This window comes from Pomacea canaliculata, linkage group LG11, assembly GCF_003073045.1.
Source record: "Pomacea canaliculata isolate SZHN2017 linkage group LG11, ASM307304v1, whole genome shotgun sequence".
NCBI lineage: Eukaryota > Metazoa > Mollusca > Gastropoda > Architaenioglossa > Ampullariidae > Pomacea > Pomacea canaliculata.
Genome location: NC_037600.1, coordinates 18,986,175 through 19,007,558, shown reverse-complemented (window position 1 = coordinate 19,007,558; position 21,384 = coordinate 18,986,175). Strand labels below are relative to the sequence as shown.

General features: G+C 46.3%; 2 protein-coding genes across 4 annotated transcripts in view; one reads left to right on the top strand and one right to left on the bottom strand.

The window, feature by feature from the left end:
* Positions 1–1,105: 1,105 nt before the first annotated feature.
* Positions 1,106–7,752, top strand: LOC112574914 (tankyrase-2-like). 3 transcript variants are annotated; one of them, XM_025256289.1, is made up of 4 exons: positions 1,106–1,645; positions 3,577–3,916; positions 5,052–5,253; positions 6,523–7,752. In XM_025256289.1, exons 2-4 carry the CDS (start codon positions 3,609–3,611, stop codon positions 7,234–7,236), a joined length of 1,224 nt encoding a protein of 407 aa, XP_025112074.1. In that variant the 5' UTR covers positions 1,106–1,645; positions 3,577–3,608; the 3' UTR covers positions 7,237–7,752. The 3 variants fall into 3 exon arrangements, with proteins under 3 accessions (XP_025112074.1, XP_025112072.1, XP_025112071.1); XM_025256287.1 differs by lacking the exon at positions 1,106–1,645 and adding an exon at positions 1,661–3,175; XM_025256286.1 differs by lacking the exon at positions 1,106–1,645 and adding an exon at positions 1,661–3,184.
* A 1,760-nt stretch (positions 7,753–9,512) lies between these two features.
* Positions 9,513–21,384, bottom strand: part of LOC112575810 (GTPase-activating Rap/Ran-GAP domain-like protein 3) — a gene marked incomplete at its 5' end in the record, with an annotated part of 28,842 nt that continues 16,970 nt past the window's right edge. Inside the window, 13 exons of the mRNA XM_025257837.1 lie at positions 9,513–15,197; positions 15,737–15,964; positions 16,312–16,405; positions 16,592–16,710; positions 16,979–17,059; positions 17,590–17,656; positions 17,844–17,996; positions 18,204–18,367; positions 18,540–18,653; positions 18,909–19,007; positions 19,236–19,283; positions 19,860–19,923; positions 21,102–21,176. Coding sequence (XP_025113622.1) covers positions 15,181–15,197; positions 15,737–15,964; positions 16,312–16,405; positions 16,592–16,710; positions 16,979–17,059; positions 17,590–17,656; positions 17,844–17,996; positions 18,204–18,367; positions 18,540–18,653; positions 18,909–19,007; positions 19,236–19,283; positions 19,860–19,923; positions 21,102–21,176 — 1,323 coding nt within the window. The remainder of the gene's footprint in view (positions 15,198–15,736; positions 15,965–16,311; positions 16,406–16,591; positions 16,711–16,978; positions 17,060–17,589; positions 17,657–17,843; positions 17,997–18,203; positions 18,368–18,539; positions 18,654–18,908; positions 19,008–19,235; positions 19,284–19,859; positions 19,924–21,101; positions 21,177–21,384) is intronic.

Below are 21,384 nucleotides of genomic sequence, written 5' to 3'. Positions count from 1 at the left end.
TCTGTCTTACATTTCACGTGCTGCAAATGGTAAGTGGATGGAGGGACATTGAAGAGGTATTGAAGAGACATTGAAAGTGAAGGGCCAAAATGTAGAGGAGACTATTTATTCTCTTTGACATTTTGTTCCTCATCTCCATGACACGTTAGCGCGCTCTCACACAAAATCATTTCCATAATTTATTTTATATTCTATTCACTCCCTGTTTGTAAAATAAATAAAGATGAATGTCTACTGTGATGCAAAACGTGTGTAAACTTAGATGCCAATATTTATTCTTGAATTCACCGAGTTTGTCTAGTGCCGTTACGAACAGACTGAATCCACCTCAGAGAGAGGTAGGAGAGGAGGGTATGGGAGAGAAAGAAGATTGGAAGACTAGTAGATAACACGAGGAAGAAGTCTATAAGAAATGAAATTCCGAGAGGATTTGCGGTTCACTCGCTATCAGCAACAGAATGCAGAAGAAACACGTTCGTTGCTTTCAAGAAAGTCGAGGGGGTGAGCAGGTGAGTAGGTTTTAGGGGTCACCCGGGTCAGCTGGTGATGACAACATAAATATGTATTTACAGGTAGCTTAACTGCAGCTCGCGGACCGTGCGGAGAGATTTACACCTGCTGGGTCTCCAGAAATGTTTTATTGTCAATGTTTGCAGCACAGTCACAGCAAGAGGAAATGTGAGTTGGTATTGTTGTACCGTATTGTTATACCGTATTGTTATACCGTATTGTTATACCGTATTGTTATACCGTATTTTTATACCGTATTGTTCCCGCATTGAACAACGGGTAGACGTGAGCGGAAATTCCATCGAAGTGTGTCACCTTTGATCTGTGTAACAGGAGAGGTGGGGTGTGCTTGCAATCTCCCACTCCTCTCCACAACTCGTGAGATCCAGGTATTTTATTTCTGTGTTGGTCGACACTGCCTACCTTACCCCCACCAGGTGAAACGTTTCTTCAAGCCTCCAACCACGAACTTAAATTGTATTACCTGTACACGTCCGTGTTCCAACCGCTGTGTTCTCTCCGCATCTTGAGTCCTTCTATTCCCTGATACCCTGATTTCTGGCCACCACCCATGTCTCCTGAGAACGCGCGTGTGTTTGTGTGTGTGTGTACGTCGGTCTCTATCCCACACGACCATATGAACACCTGCATACCGTTTGTGTCAAGGTACAGGGTCCAGAGCCTGTCCGATTCCAGCCACCACCCGGGGACCGAGGAAGGGGGAGGAAAGTTCAACTCGTGTGTGGGCGACTGTAGACACCGCATGTCTACGTGTCTACATCGTGCAGGTGGCGCCATTCGAGTCTCGATTCCACTTGACTGGAATGATAAGAGGTCACTGAAGCGGGAGGTGGTGTCGGGTGGCTATTAGGAATGCATGGAAGCACAATGGGTACGTGTGGGAGTGGGGAGGGGAAGAGAGAGAGGTGTGAAGGAGTTGTGAGGGGTTCACTGTGGCATTGACAGTTCACAGGAGTGAAGCAGTACAAAGGCTGGTCACGTGCCTCGACGTCGCGCGCTGACAGACATTACGAGGAGGAGTCCGGAGGGACGAGGAACTGTCTGGGACTCCAGCACCAAAGAGGTCTGAGAACACAAGACTGCGGTGGCAGGAAGAGCGACACATCACCTGCAGGTAACGGTTTGGTCTCTCATCACTCACGTCATTAGCTCTCACATCGCTGGCTCTCACGTAACAGGCTCTCACATCGTCTACAGGTAACGGCTTGGTCTCACATCACTCACATTATCTCTCACATCGCTGGCTCTTCCATGCCAGCCTCCTTAGGTGTGTGTGCGCGTGTTTGAAGGTGTAGGGCAGGACCTGTGATGTGTGTGCATAAAAGTATGTGTGTATGTACCTGTGCATGTTTTGAGTTTGTTAGCGTGAGAAAGAAAGAGTGGAAAAATAGAGTGAATAAGCAGGCAAGCTAAGTAACATGTAAACATACTAGAGACAAGGTCTTCGCATGCGCAAAAGCAGTTACTGTCTCTTTCCTTCTTTCTTTCCTTCTTTGTCTTATAAGCGTGTGTATAAGCTGAACAGCTGAAGGAAAGGGTTAGGTAGCTACCTGTGTGTGCTCGTGCGATGCACAGGCAAATGGGGGAAATTATTCAAGAAAAATATATTAAAATATATTAAATTTATTAGTTTTCATGTTAGACAAATAAATACGTTGTCTCGGCGTCTTTAGTGCGTATATATATTATATTTTCTGATATATACATATACCCATATATACACACATACATATACACATATATACACATACTCACACATACTCAAGCTTCACTGGCCTTAACTGACGACAGTCTCTAGTCTACCTTCATTGTATGGTGTCAGGTAGCGAGCTAAATGTTGTGCTACAGCAGCAGAATTAATGAGGGTAATGGTGTTATTTTTTTTAAAGACGCCATGGGCATGTCGCTGCCTGTCCACCTCCCGATTAATCGAGTTCGTCACCCTACCCCTCGTTCTCCACCCACCCCCCTCCAACAATCACCTGATCAGAGAGAGAAGAAAAGTCCTTTGTTCAAACCTTATCAGCATGGCTACTGTATTGAGTATAGTCTCAGTTTCATGTTACTGTAATGTGACGGATACACTCCAGATCCCTGTATCAGGACACGTCACAAGGGCGCGGTGGCTGCTGGTAAATGACCCGCAGATTGAAGGTGCTCTGGCTTGTGGGAAAAGCCAGCTACCCGACTTTCAGAAGCCGGCAGTCACATTAATCTTCACTGCTCTACAGGCCAAAGACAGAAGGACCAGAAAGAAGCAAGTGAGCGTGAGAAAGTAGCCAATGGCCGTTTGGTCACAGGCCAAGTTTTGTTGGCAGCCACTGGCCTCAGGGGGAATATAAGTAGGGTTAGTGTTAGAAATTAAAGGTTGGTGACTAGTTCTCTTGCTTAAAGTAACTAAAGCAGAACAGGATTCTCTGAAAAAATTAACACGAGGCTCACTCCACTATAGCTAGCAAAAAAAAAAAAAAAAAAAAAAAGTTACACTGGAATACATTTTCCTAAAAAAGAAAGTGATACTGAGCGATGCAAGTGGACAGGAAGGAAAGTAAATTAAGCCATTAATATCAAAGTCTTGAAGTGAAACCCAACCGCACATAAAGGTGTCTGTTTAAAATTGTATAGATGATGGACCCACAGACAAGTATGTACAGTAAGTTCTGGTTGATTGTGGCTGATGTTGGTTGTGTGCTTTTGGATTAGTGGTGTATGTTCAAAATGTTACGTTCAGACTGGGATACATGAAAACTGTTAGTTTACCAAGTTAAGAGTACAACGAGGGAAGCCGTGGTAATTGATGTCGAGTTTAATTAGCTAATTAGTTTATCACTAAACTATCTTCCCGAGACTCCTCACTTTGATTATTAATGACATTAGTATTTGTTTAAAGAACTGTAAGGACATTCAAACTGCATGTCCACCTCATATTTTGGAGAGCAGGACTTCCAAAATGGCCTCCAATGAGGCTGCGAACCTCAGAATACGTCACACTTAACTCCTGTAACTCAAAAGAATTCATCGTGTCCCATTCGTGCTGTGTTGCAGAAGAGGAAGAAGCTAAGGAAAAGGCTGACAGGATGGATCAGTCGTCACTGACAGACATGGCCGTGACGTCACTAGACTGGTGCGCGCGCAGCACGCCGGTGACGCTACTCAAGTCCATGCTGGCGGCACACTTCTCTCCCCTGCCTGTCACCGACCTTCAGCAGCAGTGCTGTCTCGTGCTGCGCAACGCTGTGGCTTCTGGTTCTTTGGGCACGGTGACGTCACTGCTGCAGCACGTGGGCGAAGAGTTTCTGCTGCACAGCGAGGAGCTGACCGGCAGGTCGGACGGCAGGACGCGGGTGGACAAGCTTCTGGGCCTCGCCGTGGAGCAAGGACACAAGTACGTCAGCGAGGTTCTTACCACATGCACGTCACGAGTCACACGGTCACAAACAAACGTCACAACTCATGTCTCTCTGCCACTCTTTCTTGCTCACACACACACACGCGTCACATTTCATGTCATTGCCACTCTTGCTCACACACAAACGTCACATTTCAGATGACGCTCACGCTGACGTCACCTGTTTAGTACATCTTTAGTGTAACGTCACACCTGTCACACGTATGTTACGTATACGCCACAGACAACACGTTATATGTGACAATACAGGGTTTGATTCTTGAATTCAATAAACAAAGTAGAAGAAAAACAAAAATTAATTTATGTTTTAGTTCGATCAACTTTCAGGAACAACAACAAAAACAATAAAATTCGTTAAAAATAAGTTAATTAAAAAAGCAGTAGAGGACGAGGCAGGAGAAGAGAAAAAAAAGAGAGAATTAAAAACAAAATAGAAAAAAAGGAAGGGAAAGTAAAGCAAGCCTGTAAAGAGAACAACCGTAATAATGTTGAGATAAAAAGTCTGGCGTTAGTGGGACTGGGGATCACAGGGAGGCAGCAGGCAGGGTGAGGTTCCAGCACCAGAGGCTCTGCAGCTATTTGCTGACAAAGAAGCAGGAAGCCCCTAAGGGAGGCACAGAACACAGAGAAGGCTTCCTCAATTATCCCGCCTCCCACCCACGTACTACGTTACCTTCCACGCCACTGGCAAAAAAAAAAAAAAAAAAAAAAGAAAAAAAAAAAAAAAAAAAAAAAAGAAAAAAAAAAAGAAAAAAAGCTGGGATTCGAATACAACACAAATACAGATAACTCTTGGCGTCTGGTGTCTTTTCTTAATTAACTCCCCCTGACCTCCATCATCAGAAAACATTGGCTACAACTATGTCATGGAGATTAAGATGTGTTTCACGAGACTCCTCATTTCTGAAAGACTAAGCCAGGATTTGTTCTGGATGAACTACACCTGAATTAATTTTTAAAAGTTTTTTTGATCCACTACTTTTCTTCCATCGTCAGGTAAAGCACGAGTTCATGATCTGGGTTTGAACATGTTTTGCGAGAATCTTCATGAACGAATGAATGCGAGCGAACGAGAGTTTGTCGGAGAGTGACCCTCAGTCTCACGTGACAGGGAAATGGCCGAGATTCTTCTGGCCCACGGAGCGAAGGCAAACAGCCTGTATCGAGGCAGGCCCTTGCTGCACCTGTCCTGTCGCCTGGGTCATCAGGACGTTGCCATGGTGCTGCTGGACCACGGCTCTGACGTCAGCGGGGTGGACAGCACGGGGGAGAGCGCCCTCTTTGCTGCGCTCGCATTCACTTCGGGCAAAGCGGTGAGTAGGTCTGGCGTAGGATGCTGACTCAAGTCATTTGATCCAACAGGTTCCAAGCAGGCATGAGATCAAACATGACATCTTCCGTTCACGCATGCGCACTGGATGACCCACCGAATGGTGGTCAGATTTCGTATGGATCACGAACTAATATTCCTGGACTGATGACAGACGATTTTTTGCAGTTAACTGCTAAAACGAATCATTAGACGACATAGCTTCCGATTTATTCACATTCTTTGTTACGGCTCGCCGAGACTAACAGCGGATCGGTAGTGAGTTTACATTGTACACGTTAATATGGATGGATTGCATGAACCTGTATCCGCGATTAGTCAACGAGGCTCAGGTGAAGGTCCCGTTAAACGTTTTGAAGACAGTTTCCGGCTGTCTGCTTGTTAAAAGCGTTACATTCTGTATGATCACGATTAGTGGAAACATTTTGATAGAATACTAGTTCTAATTTCTGATGGGAGTCTGTAGTTCATCCTGCTAGAGCCAAGAGGTTAAGATTTTTTTTTTACCTGCGAAAGAATATAATGTAATAAGGTCATTATTGAAACTTCTGTCACTCATCTTTAAAATATTGACTCTTTTTGCAAAAGAAATAACGAATGAATTCTTTGCAAAAGAAAGAAAGAGAGAGGAGGAAGAGAAAAAGGAAAACTGCACATACTAAAACCGAAAAATCCGTCTCTGGTACTTGCTGCAGTAGTCACAAGTCAATAGAACGGTGGAGTGTAGTCGAGTTTATTTAGATTCAGCCGCTGTTCACCTGTACAGGTGCAGACCCACTCTCCCAACCTTCTTCTCTCTTTGCTCGTGATTCCGGTCAGGGCCTCGACTTTCGGGGGTTTGGAGGCGGGAGGTGGCTTTCTGTCCTTCATAATGAGCCGACCCCTTCATGCTTCCATTCCCTTTCGGGGCCTGATCTGTCATATTACACTCACTGAAAGGAGGAGAACTGCGTCTTAACCAGGAATGAATAGAGTCTTTACAGCAATTGCCGACCCTGGCAGCCATCCAGTAGACGGAGCCAACATGTCTTAGTATTAGATTACCGAGCGGGCTTAATCTGGGGCATTCATTTGTTGAGTAGATAAAAAGACTTGCCCTTTCTCTCTCTCTCTGTGTGAGTGAGAGAAAAGCAATGGCTTACTGTACTAGACCAACCAATGCATATAATTTGTTCCCCGGAAAAGAATGTAGTTATGGATGAAGGGACTATACTTAGCGCCACGTGTTATGACGTCACCTTTGTATGTTCAGATGGCAGTCATAGAGCGGCTGCTGCGTGAGGGCGCCAACCCCGAGCACCAGAGCACAACCGGCCGGCGACCAGTCCACTGCGCGGCGCTGTCCTCCAACATTGCAGCTTTGAAGCGCCTGCTGGACGCCGGATGTGACGTCAGTGCCAGAGACAGCATCATGGGCGACACGCCCCTTCACGTGGCGTGCGCACGCTGCTGCGATGACGTAATCGCAGTTCTGGTGCAGCACGGAGCTGACGTCAACGCTGCCAACCACGCAGGCGAAACGCCGTTGCGGAAGCTGCTGCAGCACGGAGCAAGATGGCGGACGACGGACTTTCACGCCAGGAGCAGGCGGCAGCTCGCCCGCACTCTCATCAAGCTGGGCTTCCGACTCGACCCCTGCTCACAGACGGCCTGCGCAGGGCGGAAGTCACCGCGGTCTCGCGGAAACTCGCGTGACGACGCGGTAACTGGTAGCAACCAGCACCCGACACCATCGATGGCAGGACACAGCTCGCGGGCCTGGTCACACAGTGACAGACGTGACAGTCGCTCACGTGACAAAGCCATGGAGCTGTACGAAGATCTGAGGCGTGACTGCTGCTCAGGCAGCGGTTTCCGTCGCTGCAGCACCTCAGCCGCATGGAGGTGCGACGCAACTTGCCGTCCAGCCATTTCCGCCAGGCAGTCGTCCGTCTGGAACTGTCTCTCCAGATGCAGCAGTACCTGATGTTTGAGCCGCTGCTTCTGGAGAAGGTGAGATGATGCTCCTAACTTCTCGACAGCATTGACACTAAGCTTGTCGCTGATGACGACTACTGTGCTGTTGAGGAGACTGATGATTGGGTTAGATGACATTTCAGTGAGTGATTACACCTCACTGAGAGTAAGGTCCCTGAACAGCGCGAGACTAGCAATAGTTCTCGCTGTTGAATACCAACCTGTAATGCGAAATGTCTGAGGCAAAAAGTTATGAAAATATATCCGTAGTTAACTGGAGAGAGAGAGCGTGTATTATCATTTTCATAAACACCCTGTACCTACGACGACGACGACGACGAGCTCAGCATGGCAACCACTATCATTTATCTTGGGAACAATCAGAGCTCTGACAGGAGAGGTGAAGTGATGTTTACAGATTGTAACCGAATTTATTCCTCTTGTTAAGCAGCTATTTATTTGCCAGAAGGAATAAACAAAATCAGTGATGTCAATAAACATATTGCTAAATATTTTGTTGAAAAAAAAACATCTTAACAGCTTATCATCTCTTTTCGTTAGAAGAACGTCCATGTTACACACCAGTGCGGGGTTCGGTGGGTGGTGGACATCGAGGCTTGGACAGGAATCCAACCACCGTGTGCGTGCGTGCGTGCATTGAAGAACAGACCATGAGTATGGTGAAAACCATAAGATGAGGATATTTATGAAGTGAAGTCACAAGAGAAATATTGGTAGCACTCTGACCGGACAGGGGGAGACAAAAATAAAAAGAGACTAACGGTGAGGTGACATCCACACGCTGCCTTTTCTTTCCCTGGCATGACTCGAGAATAATTATTTCATGAGCCTCACATGCTTGTCCCACACCGAGTTTGAACTGTTTTTTAATAATGAAAATCTTTTACTCTTGTATTGTCTTCAGTATTGCTAGTACTATGTTGGTGTAGTACACACACATACTGTGTAGTTGTGTTTGTATGACGAGGGAGACAATAAAGGAGGAAATATTGAAAGTCTATCTTTCAAATGTCTCGTAGATAAATGTCTGTTTAGTATGTATCACAACATAAACATATGATCTCTGTCTTCATGTCTCGTAGATAAATACCTTGTTAGTATATCTTGTTAGCACATGGTGCATTCTAAAACTACGATATTGTCGAGCTCTGGGCGAGAAATGTCGGCAGTGGCCCGGATGTTGAGGCCGATCGTCGTGTTTGTGAAACATAGCCACCTACGTCCTCTCAACCCCACCTGCCGCAGCCTTGTCGAGGATATTATCTAGAGATGACTGAGAATCGTGATAATGTGAAGTGTATGTGATGAAAATTTGTGTGAATTCTGAGTGCGCACCCTCTTTGACCCTTGTAGAAAGTTTATTATTTGTTGATAATGGGAACAGATGTGACATTTAGCGAGTCCTCAAAATTGTGCACTAAATGGGCGTCTTTCTTTCAGATCAGTGTCCTATGGCAACATCCAATCAGCGTTTAGCAGTTTTCTAAGTGTCGTGTGCAGATCGAAACTTTCTTTCTTTGTGGAGGGTATGAACATGGCGTAGCTGATATCCTTTGACTCTGAGGGTCTTCTATGAGACCCACACTATTCTAGCTTCCTTGATATGGATAAAAAGTGATGAAAATCAAACAGAAGTCTGACAAGTTTTTACAGCTGCCTGCTCGTACCAAAGTAATGAATTGAGACACCGGATAGCAGAAACAAATTAAAGCGAAGCCAGACTTACCTGAGTCATGTGTGACAGAGTCCAGCACGGCCTTTCTGTATCGGGCTCTTTCACCTTTCACCTTCAACTGTGACCCAGTCAAGGGCAATAATTGTCTTCCCTAATGAGGGAAACTGGACAGGTGCATGGGGTGGAGTGGTTTGAGAGAATCAAGGCAATGCCACGGGGATACTCTGGGCCAGAATAAGCCACCTGCCATCTCTCCTTTTTGTCCTCTCTCTTCTCGTCTGGTTTGTCCAAGGGCAGAAAGTTATCTTTGGAGACCGAATGGGGCACACGTTTGCCACGCATTTCCCCTTCGGAAATCGAACCCCACATTTTGAAATCTCGCTTTCTTCTTGAAGCGGGTTCTGGCCAACTGAATAACTAGTTTGAGTGAATGACAGACAGACACTAGATTTTAGTTTTGGAAAGGTGTTGTTGGATAATCATGTTAGCTTTGTCTCTCTCAGACATCAAATCGTGAGCTTCGCTCACAATCTCACCAAGGAAGCTCAAAGCTCTCCCATCAGTAATAACCACACAGACAACAACAAAAGTTAATCTGCTGCTTTTATTTTTTTCCAAAGTAGAGATTTTTCTTTCTTCTCTGTTGGTTAAAAATATTATGAACATTATAGGGATTTCGTAATACATACACTCATTTTCTTCATAGCCACAAGATGTACACAATCCAAGTGGCTGGTTGAGATCTTGTAGTCAATATTACATACTTTGACATGGCTTTCTGGTAAGCTAATTAATACTAAGCCAACATAGCAAATCTTTCTATAAGGAGCTGCTTTATCATCAGCGATAATGGTTACAGTTGTGTCTCTACTGAAAGGCATCACTTTATTATCTGCAACTCAGTGGCGAATAGTAAGATGCGGTTTGACAAGAATATACAGCAGTTTTGCCTTTTCTAACTCCCTCGTTTGCCTCGTCTAACGCGGTTTAAAGTCTCCCTATACCTGACTCCAGAGAGAGAGAGAGAGAGCGGGGAAATTTTTGTTTCTGTCGTAGTGAGACACAACCCTGTACAGTGAAAGTCATGACACAGAACCACGATAGACACCAGTGTACTTGTGTTGCAGTCTCACCCGTGGACACACCCGGGGTGAGCCGGCAGTCACTAGAAAACCCGTACAACATCGACAACAACGTGAGCAACAAACGAGCATGTATCCCGTCATGCAGCCGAAAGCGTGGATGCTGAGACGGAACGATGAAAACGGCGAGGACAAGATGTCTGATGCTCAAGATTAAATCTTCATTAAAATCCCGTCTTTGAGGGGAAGAAAAATATTATGACTCGTGAAGGCATTGTTAGTGTGTATGTGAGTGTGTGTGACCGGAAAACATGCTCCAGGTGTGTATGTACATTCAACCTTCTACTTCAAGTTTGTTTCCGGCCACCGAGTTCTCTTACCCGCCAACGGATCTTAAATTGTATCTTCCCTCTGCTAGAGAGAATGTTAGTCAACAAGTGCAACAAACATATTATGCTCTAACGTCCATCGCCATGGTAGCAACAACAGGTAGTTGAATATCACAAAGGAATTCTGCGAATATATTGCACGTCTTCACGTCGCGCCAATCGTTTCCTTCACAATAAAAGCTTCATGGTGTTGGGGGGTAGGGAAGGTGGGGTGGGCATGGATGGCGGGGGGCTTTGCCATCGACAGTGTGTTTGTGCACGTGCATAATGCGACTGCTCAGGCGTGTGCAGACACCAACATTCTTGTGAAAAGCACACGTTGTAAGCATCGGTCACAAGAGTTTGTACAAGACACAGAAGCTCTTTTCATTTTGCTGTAAGACCGGTCACAGAACTCTACAAAGGGACGTTATCGAGCTAACAAAGTTGTCTCCCTTTGTCTCCCTGGACTGTCTCTCTCGCACACGTGTACACTTAAAGGTTGGTCATTTAAACAACAGACCATACATCTCAGACAAAGCAGTCTGTGTGACTTGTATCCTTGGTAACCTAGACACCGACCTGTGAGGAAGAAAATGTCGGATGATCTGATTTCGACTACAACTAAATAAAAGTTTTTCTTGTAGTTAGCTTTAGCCTTAGCAACCAGAAACCTCTAGAAGACGTGAAAAAGTATTTTTCCTTTTAATCTATCTGCATTGTAAACTTTGTTTTCGCCTGTCGTTACATCTTGTTTTTTTTTCTCTGTAAATGTGGGAAATTACGAATCACCCACTGGTGACATCATGAACCGCCTACTTCTCCACGTGACTTGGGGAGACTGAACATCTAAATCTTTACATTTCCATCTGTAAACACGCATTTGTTAAGAAAACTACATGTTTAGCCACCTCATGACCAATATGTTAAATAGCAGCTGTCCTATTGCTAATTGGAGATGGAGCGATGAACTGATCCGACACCTGTTAGAGTCCGAGTGCTGTTGGGGTAGTTTTTCTGTCACTTCTATTTCCATCATTACAACGCAATGGTGCCAGTCATCTATCATCGAAAATATTAGAAATAATCTGAATCGGCGTGTTTGTCCATCTTTTAAAGAACATTTTGTTTCCAATGTGCCAGTTTCCACAGTGCGATGACCTAACACCTCGACCTGAGGTCATGAGGTCATACCCAATCTCATCATTGCACTTCTCCTTGACAGCGCTTGGCTAAATCACACAGCACTCGTACCTGGGGACTGGTGGAGGGTGGGGAGGAAGAGATCATGAGAGTGTGAGTGCACACCACTGCAGGTACAGGTGTGCTCAGGTGTGAAAAGTTGAACACACGTGGCGCTGATCTCGGCCTATTCCTACTTCAGAGCAGACGGATCAACACCATAGAAATGGCATCAACGTTTTTTTCCCCCAGGAATTTTCAGTTTTAATAACATTTTTATAAAATTTGAAGAAACGTTTTAACTAGGTTTATTCCCTTCTATGCTCTTGGCGAAAAAGCGCCTCCACGGACAGTTATACGCCAACGAAAACTGAGCTCAATTCTGTGTGCGTGTGAAAAACTCACAAAGAGGCGAGCACGTGATGTACAATGATGTCATTGTGACGTGCGCATATAAACATGAGATGTAACAGTGACGAGTGCAGCAGCGATGCTGGTGGAGAGTTGCACCAGCGAACAGTAAAAGTAGTGGCTCGTCAACTCACAGCAGCTACTCACGTCGACTCACAAAACACACCAAGGCAAACAGAGGGTCACAAGTCACGTGACGTGCGATCCGTGCCCCCAAAGGGCACCGGGGGGGGGGGGAGGGAGCAGGGGTCTGTGTCCCCCAAAGGGCACCGGGGGGGGGGAGGGAGCAGGGGAGTGGGGGTCTGAGCCCCCAAAGGGCACCGGGGTGTGGGGAGAGGGAGCAGTGGAGTGGGGGTTAAAGGTCGTGAGCTGCAGCGAGAACGCCTCGCACAACGAGGACAGACGACAGGAGAGACAGAAGCAGCCTCGCCGTCTGTCGGAGGAGCGGGGCGACGAAGTGAGTGGCTGAGGGTATAAGGCTTACTTTTGGCTGCGCAAACAAACACTGCGCTTCTCGCGTCTTCGTTGTTGCTCTCGTCAAAGTCCGTTGAGCAAGTGAACGAAGATGATATAAGTTCTTGTTTTACAAAAAAATGTAAAAATTATGCAAATGGACACGATGTCCAACGGCGGCAGGGTCAAGCTCACGTGCGTACATTTGTGCTAGGGGCTTCAAGGGATCATATCATCTCAGGGTGAAATTTTGGGTCCAAATGCTTCGAGTCTTGGTGCCGTAACATAAACCAGAACATAAAAATATCTATAAGTATACCTAATCATCACGATGGAGTCGCAAAAGTCACGTGACGAATAATACAACTCCGATTAGCTTATAGATCTTCACATTGAAAACGTGAAGAATTTTGAAATCCAAGAGGCTGTCGGGACTTTGTCTTGGCTTATCGCGAGGTCAGTCTACTGCCTCGGAGACGACTCGTCCATCTGACCTCACAGGGTCTCAGTTGTCGGACACTGGGGTCATGCAGGAGACCTTAGGAAAGCCAGTCACGTGACAAAAAGCAGGATGGCAGTAAACGATATGAAAACTGCAGTTGACAGGAAAATAACACAGACGGTGAAAATAAGGCAGGGAAGATAAATGTATTAACAGACATAAATCCAAGAACCTCCGCCTGCCCACTCTCTTCTCTCCACACAAAAATAAAGGTTTGAGAGAGTGAGACGGCAATAAACTGGAACCATCAGTTGATCTACCCCACCCCACCCATAGAATCTCACTGGCTTCACCTCAGTGATTAAACCTCACTCATCTATTTCTCGTTTGTAGTCAGTGTCGGCCTGCTGCTGAAACTTTGGCAACTGTATCAACTGCACCCACAGCAGCCTCACCGACAACCTGCACAAACATAACGGTCGTGTCCGGATTGATGACTGATCCTACCTCCTCGTGTGTGACCCCAGTACAGGCAGGTGAGGTCTGAACCCACAGGACGTATGGTGATGAAGATGTTGCCTACGATATCATGAGTACGATAATGAACTTATCACCTGTGTCCATCCAATGTAGGTAGTGTAGCCAAACGTCGGTTAGTGACAAAGAAGTCCATGCCACAAGTCGTGTTTGATGTCGTGAGATCATACCTCAGTCACAACCTTGCACTGTACTGCTTCACTTAATGTCCACAGAGATGTCCGACATCTGAAATTGTCAAACATTCACGACCACCAAATGATGTCAACACCTGCGCTGGTCACAAACGTCGGGTGAGACGCCAGTGAAAGGTGTGAATGTTGAAGCCGACGAATCACTAACTCCACACTACGAACTTCCTGTCCACATTCCTCTCACAAACATCGCTGAGAGAACTTCCTGTCCACACAGCAACATCACAAAATGAAGCAGCAGTCGAGCCTGTCGAGTGATGATGACGTCATTACCCAGCAAGCAGTGATGGTGACCTCTCCTCTAACCTTACTTGTACAGACCAAGGCGGCCATGCCATACAATGGCGCACACACTTCTCACACAAACTCGTCACCAGAATAAAATTTTAAATGTGACAACATAATTTATAAAGGCGAGGTCACAAGTTCAATGGTAGGTCTCTAGGTCACCACAGTGACATCACAGCACACTAACAGTTCTCCACGTTAGTCTCATGCGTTCAGCCGCTTCCAGAAGTTTCCATTTCTACACGTGCATCACGGGAGACGACGGCGCAGGCCAACCACTGCCTGCTTCTGTAGCTGTAGGCACGTGACTGCTGGTGAGGCTGGTGAGAGTTGTCTCATCTTTCTCACACGTAACACTGACCACAAGGGAGGTAATGCTAACATCCACAGTTAAGAGATGTCCGAACATAATTTCCCATGGTCACGCAAGGCCGGAAACTAGCGATTTACATTTATTTATGAAACAGAATGTAACGATGGGGTCAAAGGTTAAATGGCGGGGAATAATGTGCCTCACATTCAGTAAGCATGGAAATTATCCCAAAGCGATAACCTTTGACTTAAACGAGGTTAGGGCTATTGAGTCAACGATTTAAAATTTCACATCTTGTCTTGATCATCACAAATGACCAAGGTTGGACAAAAAGAGAATATGTGTGTGTTTGTGTGTTTTGTGGGGAGGGGCAACAAACGACTGGGAGGTGGTAGGACGGAGGGAACTGGTGGGGGAGGATGGGGAGGAAGAGATGATACCGGTGTTAGAGTGCACACCTTTGCAGGTACAGGTGCGCTCAGGTGTGACAGGTATCTCAGAAGGTGTGGGTGAGGTTTGAATCACAGCGCCGTCTTCTATCCAGGTGCCACATTGGACTGGTAAAGGCTGCACCGTAACCATGGCAACACCTTCCTGCTTACTGGTGACCATTCCTGCAGAAAGGAAGTTGGAGAAGCCCAAATCCTGGTTTATGATGGACAGGTGTGAGAGGCTGCTGGAGGCTGGAGGGAGCGAGGTGTCAGGTAACTACAGTGCCAGTTTAGCTGCAGCGAGATGCGGTCGAGCGCCTTAGTCCTGACGTCACTTCCTCAAGCGACTCCATCACCGTGACATCCGCCACTCGGCGCACCTCACGCCGTCCGCGAGCAGTGAGTTTCCCCCTCCCCCTGTAGCAGGAGGGGGAGGTCAGACGAGATCAGTCTCCTGCTCCGAGTCGATGGCGTTAGGTGTGTGCGGGAAGGGGCTAGACGGGGGAGAGAACTCCGAGGTTCGGAGGATGGTGATGCCCGAGTCGGAACTGGAGGAGTCATGCCGGTCTTTGTCCTGCAATACAGCAGACATAGGGTTGAAGATAGGTCGTCTGCAAACAGAGAGACAGAGCAGTAGACAGCATGAGAGACAGAGAGAGAGAGAGAATGAAAACAGCAGGAAGAGGAGGAATGAAGGACGAGGGGAAATACAATGGCTGAAAAAAATTGTCTTAAATTCAGCACTCACATCCAGTTGGTAGTGATATCAACAAGTCTCATTTTTTCTGTTTTTTGTCCATAACTATTAGGGGTAGCTACCCGTAATATCAGCACCGACAATAGTTCCATACCCTCTCATATTTCAGGTACCCAGTCTTCCACCCCGTATACTTCAGATATCCACAGTCCCTACACATAACGGGTATCTAGCAGTCACACGTAACGGGTATCTAGCAGTCACAACGGGTATCTAGCAGTCACAAGTAACGGGTATCTAGTAGTCACACATAACGGGTATCTAGTAGTCTCACATAACGGGTATCTAGCAGTCACACGTAACGGGTATCTAGCAGTCACACGTAACGGGTATCTAGCAGTTCTCGTGGCCCTCACCCCTGCTCACCCGTTCCGCGGGGAGACTAATGGCCGTGCGTTTGGTCCGGACTAGGGGGCTACGTTTAAGCGCTCCGGGGGACCGGTCGCCGTTGTTAGCTACCGGGGCGAGGAGTGTCGTCCCTTGAGGTGAGCTGGCACTGGCGGTGCTCTTGTCGCCTGCACTCATCTGACCCGCCAGGCAAGACAGAGGGATCTTGAAGATTTTGAGCTGCGGGCTGTTCTTGGCTGCAAAGACACGTCAGCAATCAAACAGACAAACTGTCATGAAACACAAGCGCGAGACACGGGTTACTTCAGAAATCTCGCGTAATGTAAATATAAACAACACACACACAGACCGCATTTTACCTGTCCAGGTATGATCAGGTGTGAATTTTAAAAATCAGTCACAGTGAGACTGGAAACCAAGCATGCATACATGTGTGTGTGTGTGAGCGCGCACGCTGCTTTACGAATAGTCGACGACGTCAGGAGGTCTGCTAACGGTTTTCTCAAAACGAGGCTAAAGACCAGAAAGTCTGTAGTTAAAGGTAGCGATGTGACGTAGCATGAGGTGACGTAGCAGCACTTACATGAAGGCGATGGCGGAGGGGAGTAGTTGGAATCAGTTTTCTTCTCCTTGGGGGAGGTTGTCTGGGAGGCGGAGGAGGCGAAGTAAATGTCGCACTGGAACAGGAGGAGTACATCGAGTTGTTTACACAAACAAAGGTCATCAAAGACTTACGTTACTTCAGTGCACTTCCTCCACAGTTCAGTTACTAACTTCATCTCTCGTCTATAGCGATTGCTCATTCGATTCCATCGATCGCCTGATGGCTTATTGCTCACAGCAGGTCACGTGATGATAGTCACCTTGGACGTGATGAGGGTGAGGTCAGGCATCGTTGTGGTGTGCACCAGGTTACCGTTGATAATGAGTCGGATTTCGATGGTGTCAGAGGTGAAGGCCATCACGTAGGGAAAGGCACACACTGTCATTAAAATGAAACATACATATGAATTACTGTATGAACATTTATCTCTGGGTCAGAGGTCAGCACACTTGCTGACCTTTTACTGTGTCTGATCTAACCTTTAGATGATGAAACTATAATCACACACACGCACATACAGCTAGCCACACACACACGTGCGTGATGTTTACAGTCTGTTGGACAACAAGACAATATCGAGATCGTTTCTGCCTCTCTCTCATCTATCTATAAATAACAACATATGAGGAGGGTCTGTGCAGCATACCAATGGACTGGGGCTCAGCATTCCAGTGGAAATCAAAGTCATGAGATGTCCCTTCTCGTAACTTCTGGAAATGGCTGACATCTACAACAACAGACATACGACGGTTAGTGTATCTTCACGGTAAGCTTCTACTTTGCTACATGCATCTTTGAACAAGGCTCTTGTAGTTACATATCAGTGCCATGTATATAAATACAATGATCTTTGTGTTGTGCTAGTTATATATGCTGGAGGAAAAGCCGTTAGCGGAAACAAATTATGAAAATTGCGAAAAATTAAGATGCGAATATCAGGGAAGAAATATCGTTTTTGAGTCACGAATAATTAAAATACGAATTTAAGGGAACAAATACTTTTATAAAAATTATTAAAATGCGAGATTGAGGGAAGAAATACTTTGGACGAGTAGGAAAAGAACAGAGCAGATGGTGATAAATGTGGTGGGGATGACGACAACGAACTTGACGATGACGACGAACGTGATGTCAATGGCAACGATAACGAACCTGACGATGATAAGGAAATTGATCTTGACGAAGACGACGACGATGATAATGATGACGATGATGATGATGATGATGATGATGATGATGACACTAACGAACACTCACGGTTGTAGCAAAGAATGACTTCCGCTTCATCGTCCTCGTAGATATCAAGGGCGGCTACTAGGTTGACCTTCATGTGTACATCACATCAGGCATCAGACAGCCAGCCATCCAGCCAGACAGACAAATAAGAAAGTGTGAAAGTCACATTCACGGGCAAACAACACTATTTACTGTAGTTGTCATAAAATATGTTGTGGACTACACAGTTACATGAAATGTATGTCACGTGACACGTGCACGAGCGAGACGAGTACCTTAGTCGCCTCCACGCTGTACAGTTGTAACGTGTCTCCATTCTTCTCATTGATGAGATCGAACTGGTTTTTGTAGCCCACGCACACCTGGTTGTCACCTTTGACCCCGTCTATCAGCGTGACTATCTGTGGCACCTCTGGACACTGCAGCTCCTGCAACACAGAATCTCATCACGATCATTGCCTTCCTCTTTTCTCACATCTTTATGATCATCTCAAAGACTGGCACCTGAACTGCTGATTTCTAGATTTTTTAAATTGCAGTAATAACATTTGTTTTCACACGTGTGAGAGTGCTGCCAAAGAATTTCGTTCTACTGATGTGGATGGTGGGGTGAGGTAGTCGTGTCCAGTACTGACCCTGACGAAGGTGAAGCTGTCGATGGTGTCCAGGTCAACAGACGGACACCAGGTGGACCAGGCGGCCGAATGTTTCCAGGTAAATAGAAGCATGCGGCGTCCAACGGCGACCACCATCCTGAGGTGAGAGCCACCTGGACGACTTAATGCGTACAGGTGACAACCTGCAGAAGTCATGCAAACGTCACAATACAAATGTGGACACGTCACATTATAAAAGTGTGGGCACGTCACAATATGAGTGTGGACACATCACATTAAAAAAAGTGTGTGCACATCAAAGAAATGTGAGTGGTTGTGACGGATGTGACATGTTGCGCCTGGCTGACCCCTGACCTTTAGTCCGCTCCAGCCTGTGTTCCCGGCAGTCTGCGCGCGTCCGGGTCACGGTTTCCGCCGCCTCGCCCTCGAAGTCAATCAAACGGAACACATTGACCTTACCATCTTTACCTGCAAAAAACCAGGTGTGTCAACAGCAGACATGAACATGAACACGTTTACATTACAGTAAAACCAACGCTGGAGCAAAGAGTAAACTCGACAATGGCAAAAAATAATGTTCATTAACGTAGATGAAGCCAATTAAAAATAGCAAGTACATATTACAACAAGAAGACTATTTAGACTTCCATAAGGGACAATCTACATGATAATTCAGTAAGACAAAAGAAGTTTTTTGGCATGCTGATAATACACGTGGCTGACCTCTGTCCATTCGCATGATGAGCAGGCCATGGACCTCGACGACGCTCAGCTGCTTGACGACGACAGTCTTGTCGAAGATGAGGCGAGGTGGAAGGCCCTCTGCAACAACAGCCACCCACCCGGATAAGTACACCTACAATCGTTGGGCTTACTTCTACCTACCAAAGGATTGGATGGACCTGTCTTTCGAGCGGCAACCTTTCTGTCACGTGATTAACACTCGAAAGTCTAACAAGCTGTTCGAAGTTTTTTAAAAACTTTTACTGTTGTTTTTAGAGCTGTACCTTTCTGACATTATGATAATTATTCCATCTCGTCTGTACTCACCTTCAAGAACGATCACTCCTGCTTCCGTGGAGACGATCAGCTTATCTCCTGAAAGGAAAGCAGGATTGATGAAACATCGACAATGACATCCCTTACAATGGACAACAACATTCAGACTGTGTACCTGCCCCACCCGTATCTGCCGTGCACCCAGCAACCCGTGCAAGCGCGCGTGCAGAAGCTGGGAGCTGTCACGTGACCAGCCTGGCCTGCTGCACTGATGGATGGCGCAGCACGTAGTCGGGACAGGATCGTTTCTCATCGTGCGCAGGACCGCCTGAGGCCCATCCATCTGCCTGTCGCCAACTACTTTCCCCGCGGCGCTGTGCAGGCAGTTGGACGAGATCCCGTTAGAAGACGAGAGGTCTCTGTCTCTCCACACCTAACTGCCATGGACAGGTCTGGCTCCCACGTGACCTTTTACAGCAAGGGCAGCAAAGGTTTGGCGAAAAGGCATGGAAAAGTAAGGGACTGGCCTGGCAGTCTTATCCAAATACAATGCCAGTACTACAACAACTCTGCTCGTACTGCAAGGTTTTTGGTGAGTCTGAAAGTTTGACAGGTGACTACAAGAAATAGTTCAATTTTCTGGTAAAAAGCGGATAAAGAGTTTGGAACACTCACCCCACGAGTCGCCACATATCACGTGATAAGGAAAGTCGTTGTAGTACCGCTGCGGCTCCCAGGGCTGAAAAAAAATATCAGCGAATTGAAAAATATTATATTTACTTACACAACACTATGTAATAGATGTAAACAACATTCATGGAATTTTGTGAAAACAACATGAGAGGGGTCACTGTTTTTTATTTTTAAAGAATTGAATGGGATTAGTGCATGACTTCAAAACTAACCAAAACGTTTCTATTAACAAGAACAAGATTGAAATTACTGACATCAGGTTATTTTCTGGCGAGCGACACCGAGGATCGAACGCTCAGGTTTACATTTTCAGGGGTTCAACCAGAAACTTACAGAGCTGGCAACATACCCGCGTACCAACATAATGTCCGGAAGAGTTTATACACTATTTATATATACATGCGTGTGTGTGTGTGTTTGTGTGTGTTAGTGTGTGTGTGTTTGTGTGTGTGTGTGTGTGTGTGTTTTAAGTAAGCAGTTATTCAGTGTTAATAAAATCGTAGCCACTTGGGCCAAGAGAGACACGCATTGCATGATGGGGCCGCGAGTCGCAGCACGATTTCTCATTCCGTGTGAATTTGGAAGGCTTCTCTCTCAGCCCCACAGTTTCACGACCGGAAATTGTAAACACAACGAAATGTTTAGAGATTTAGTCGACTCCATGTCTCCGGTCAATACTCACACAGAGCGAGGGAGGAACAGAAGGGGAAGAGAGTGAGTTCGTGGATTTTATATGTGAGACATAGAGATGACAGTCACCATGTCAGATGTCCATCATTTGGAACTGCCATTGGTCCAGTCTCCCGCTTCCTTTGCTCTCTCTCTCTTTGTGCCGAATGTGTGTGTGTCCGTGTGTGTGTGTGTGTGTGTGTGTGTGTGTGTGTGTGTGTGTGCGTGTCCGTGCGTATGATTATTTGTGTGTGTGTGTGTGTGAGAGAGAGCTGGAGACTTCACCGTTGTATTTCAAACATGCCTGAACATCCATCTCCACTAACCCTCTCCGCCACAACTGCTTCCAATTATCAATGTCCTATCGTGTCCCCCCACTTTTTGTTTCCATGGAAACCGACCCGATTTGTCTGATGATGAAGAAGCACTCAAGGACTTGCGGAAGATGAGATCTCAAGCGTGCATTTCGCAGGCTGAGGAAGCAAACCACAACCGCCAGCAATGTATGCATAACGGGACAGGGCAGACAACCCAGACAACAACCTGCGGAGTTACCTCTCGTTTCAGCAGCCCGGTGGTTATCAGACTCGTCGGCGCGTCCCCCTTCAAAATGGTCTTCAACTTCAGGGTCTGAAAACAATTGCACAGGGTCAATCTGCAATACCAATGATAGATAACTGGACACTCGGCGGTAAAACACGATATAACGAACTATCCGCCATATAAACAAGTGCCACGTGTCCAGAAACTAAACTGTCACTTCACACGTTCGCGTCTGTCGACTCCAGCTGAACAATCAAGAAAAGCTGTTACAGTTCTTGTTGTTCTCCTAGTGTCC

What these genes read in the sequence shown, in the direction of transcription:
- LOC112574914 (XM_025256286.1), top strand. Translation starts at nt 3,157, where the DNA reads ATGATGGACCCACAGACAAGTATGTACA. An exon ending in CCCACAGACAAGTATGTACA is followed by an intron (nt 3,185 to 3,576) that starts GTAAGTTCTGGT and finishes GCTGTGTTGCAG; the next exon opens with AAGAGGAAGAAGCTAAGGAA. An exon ending in CATTCACTTCGGGCAAAGCG is followed by an intron (nt 5,254 to 6,522) that starts GTGAGTAGGTCT and finishes TTGTATGTTCAG; the next exon opens with ATGGCAGTCATAGAGCGGCT.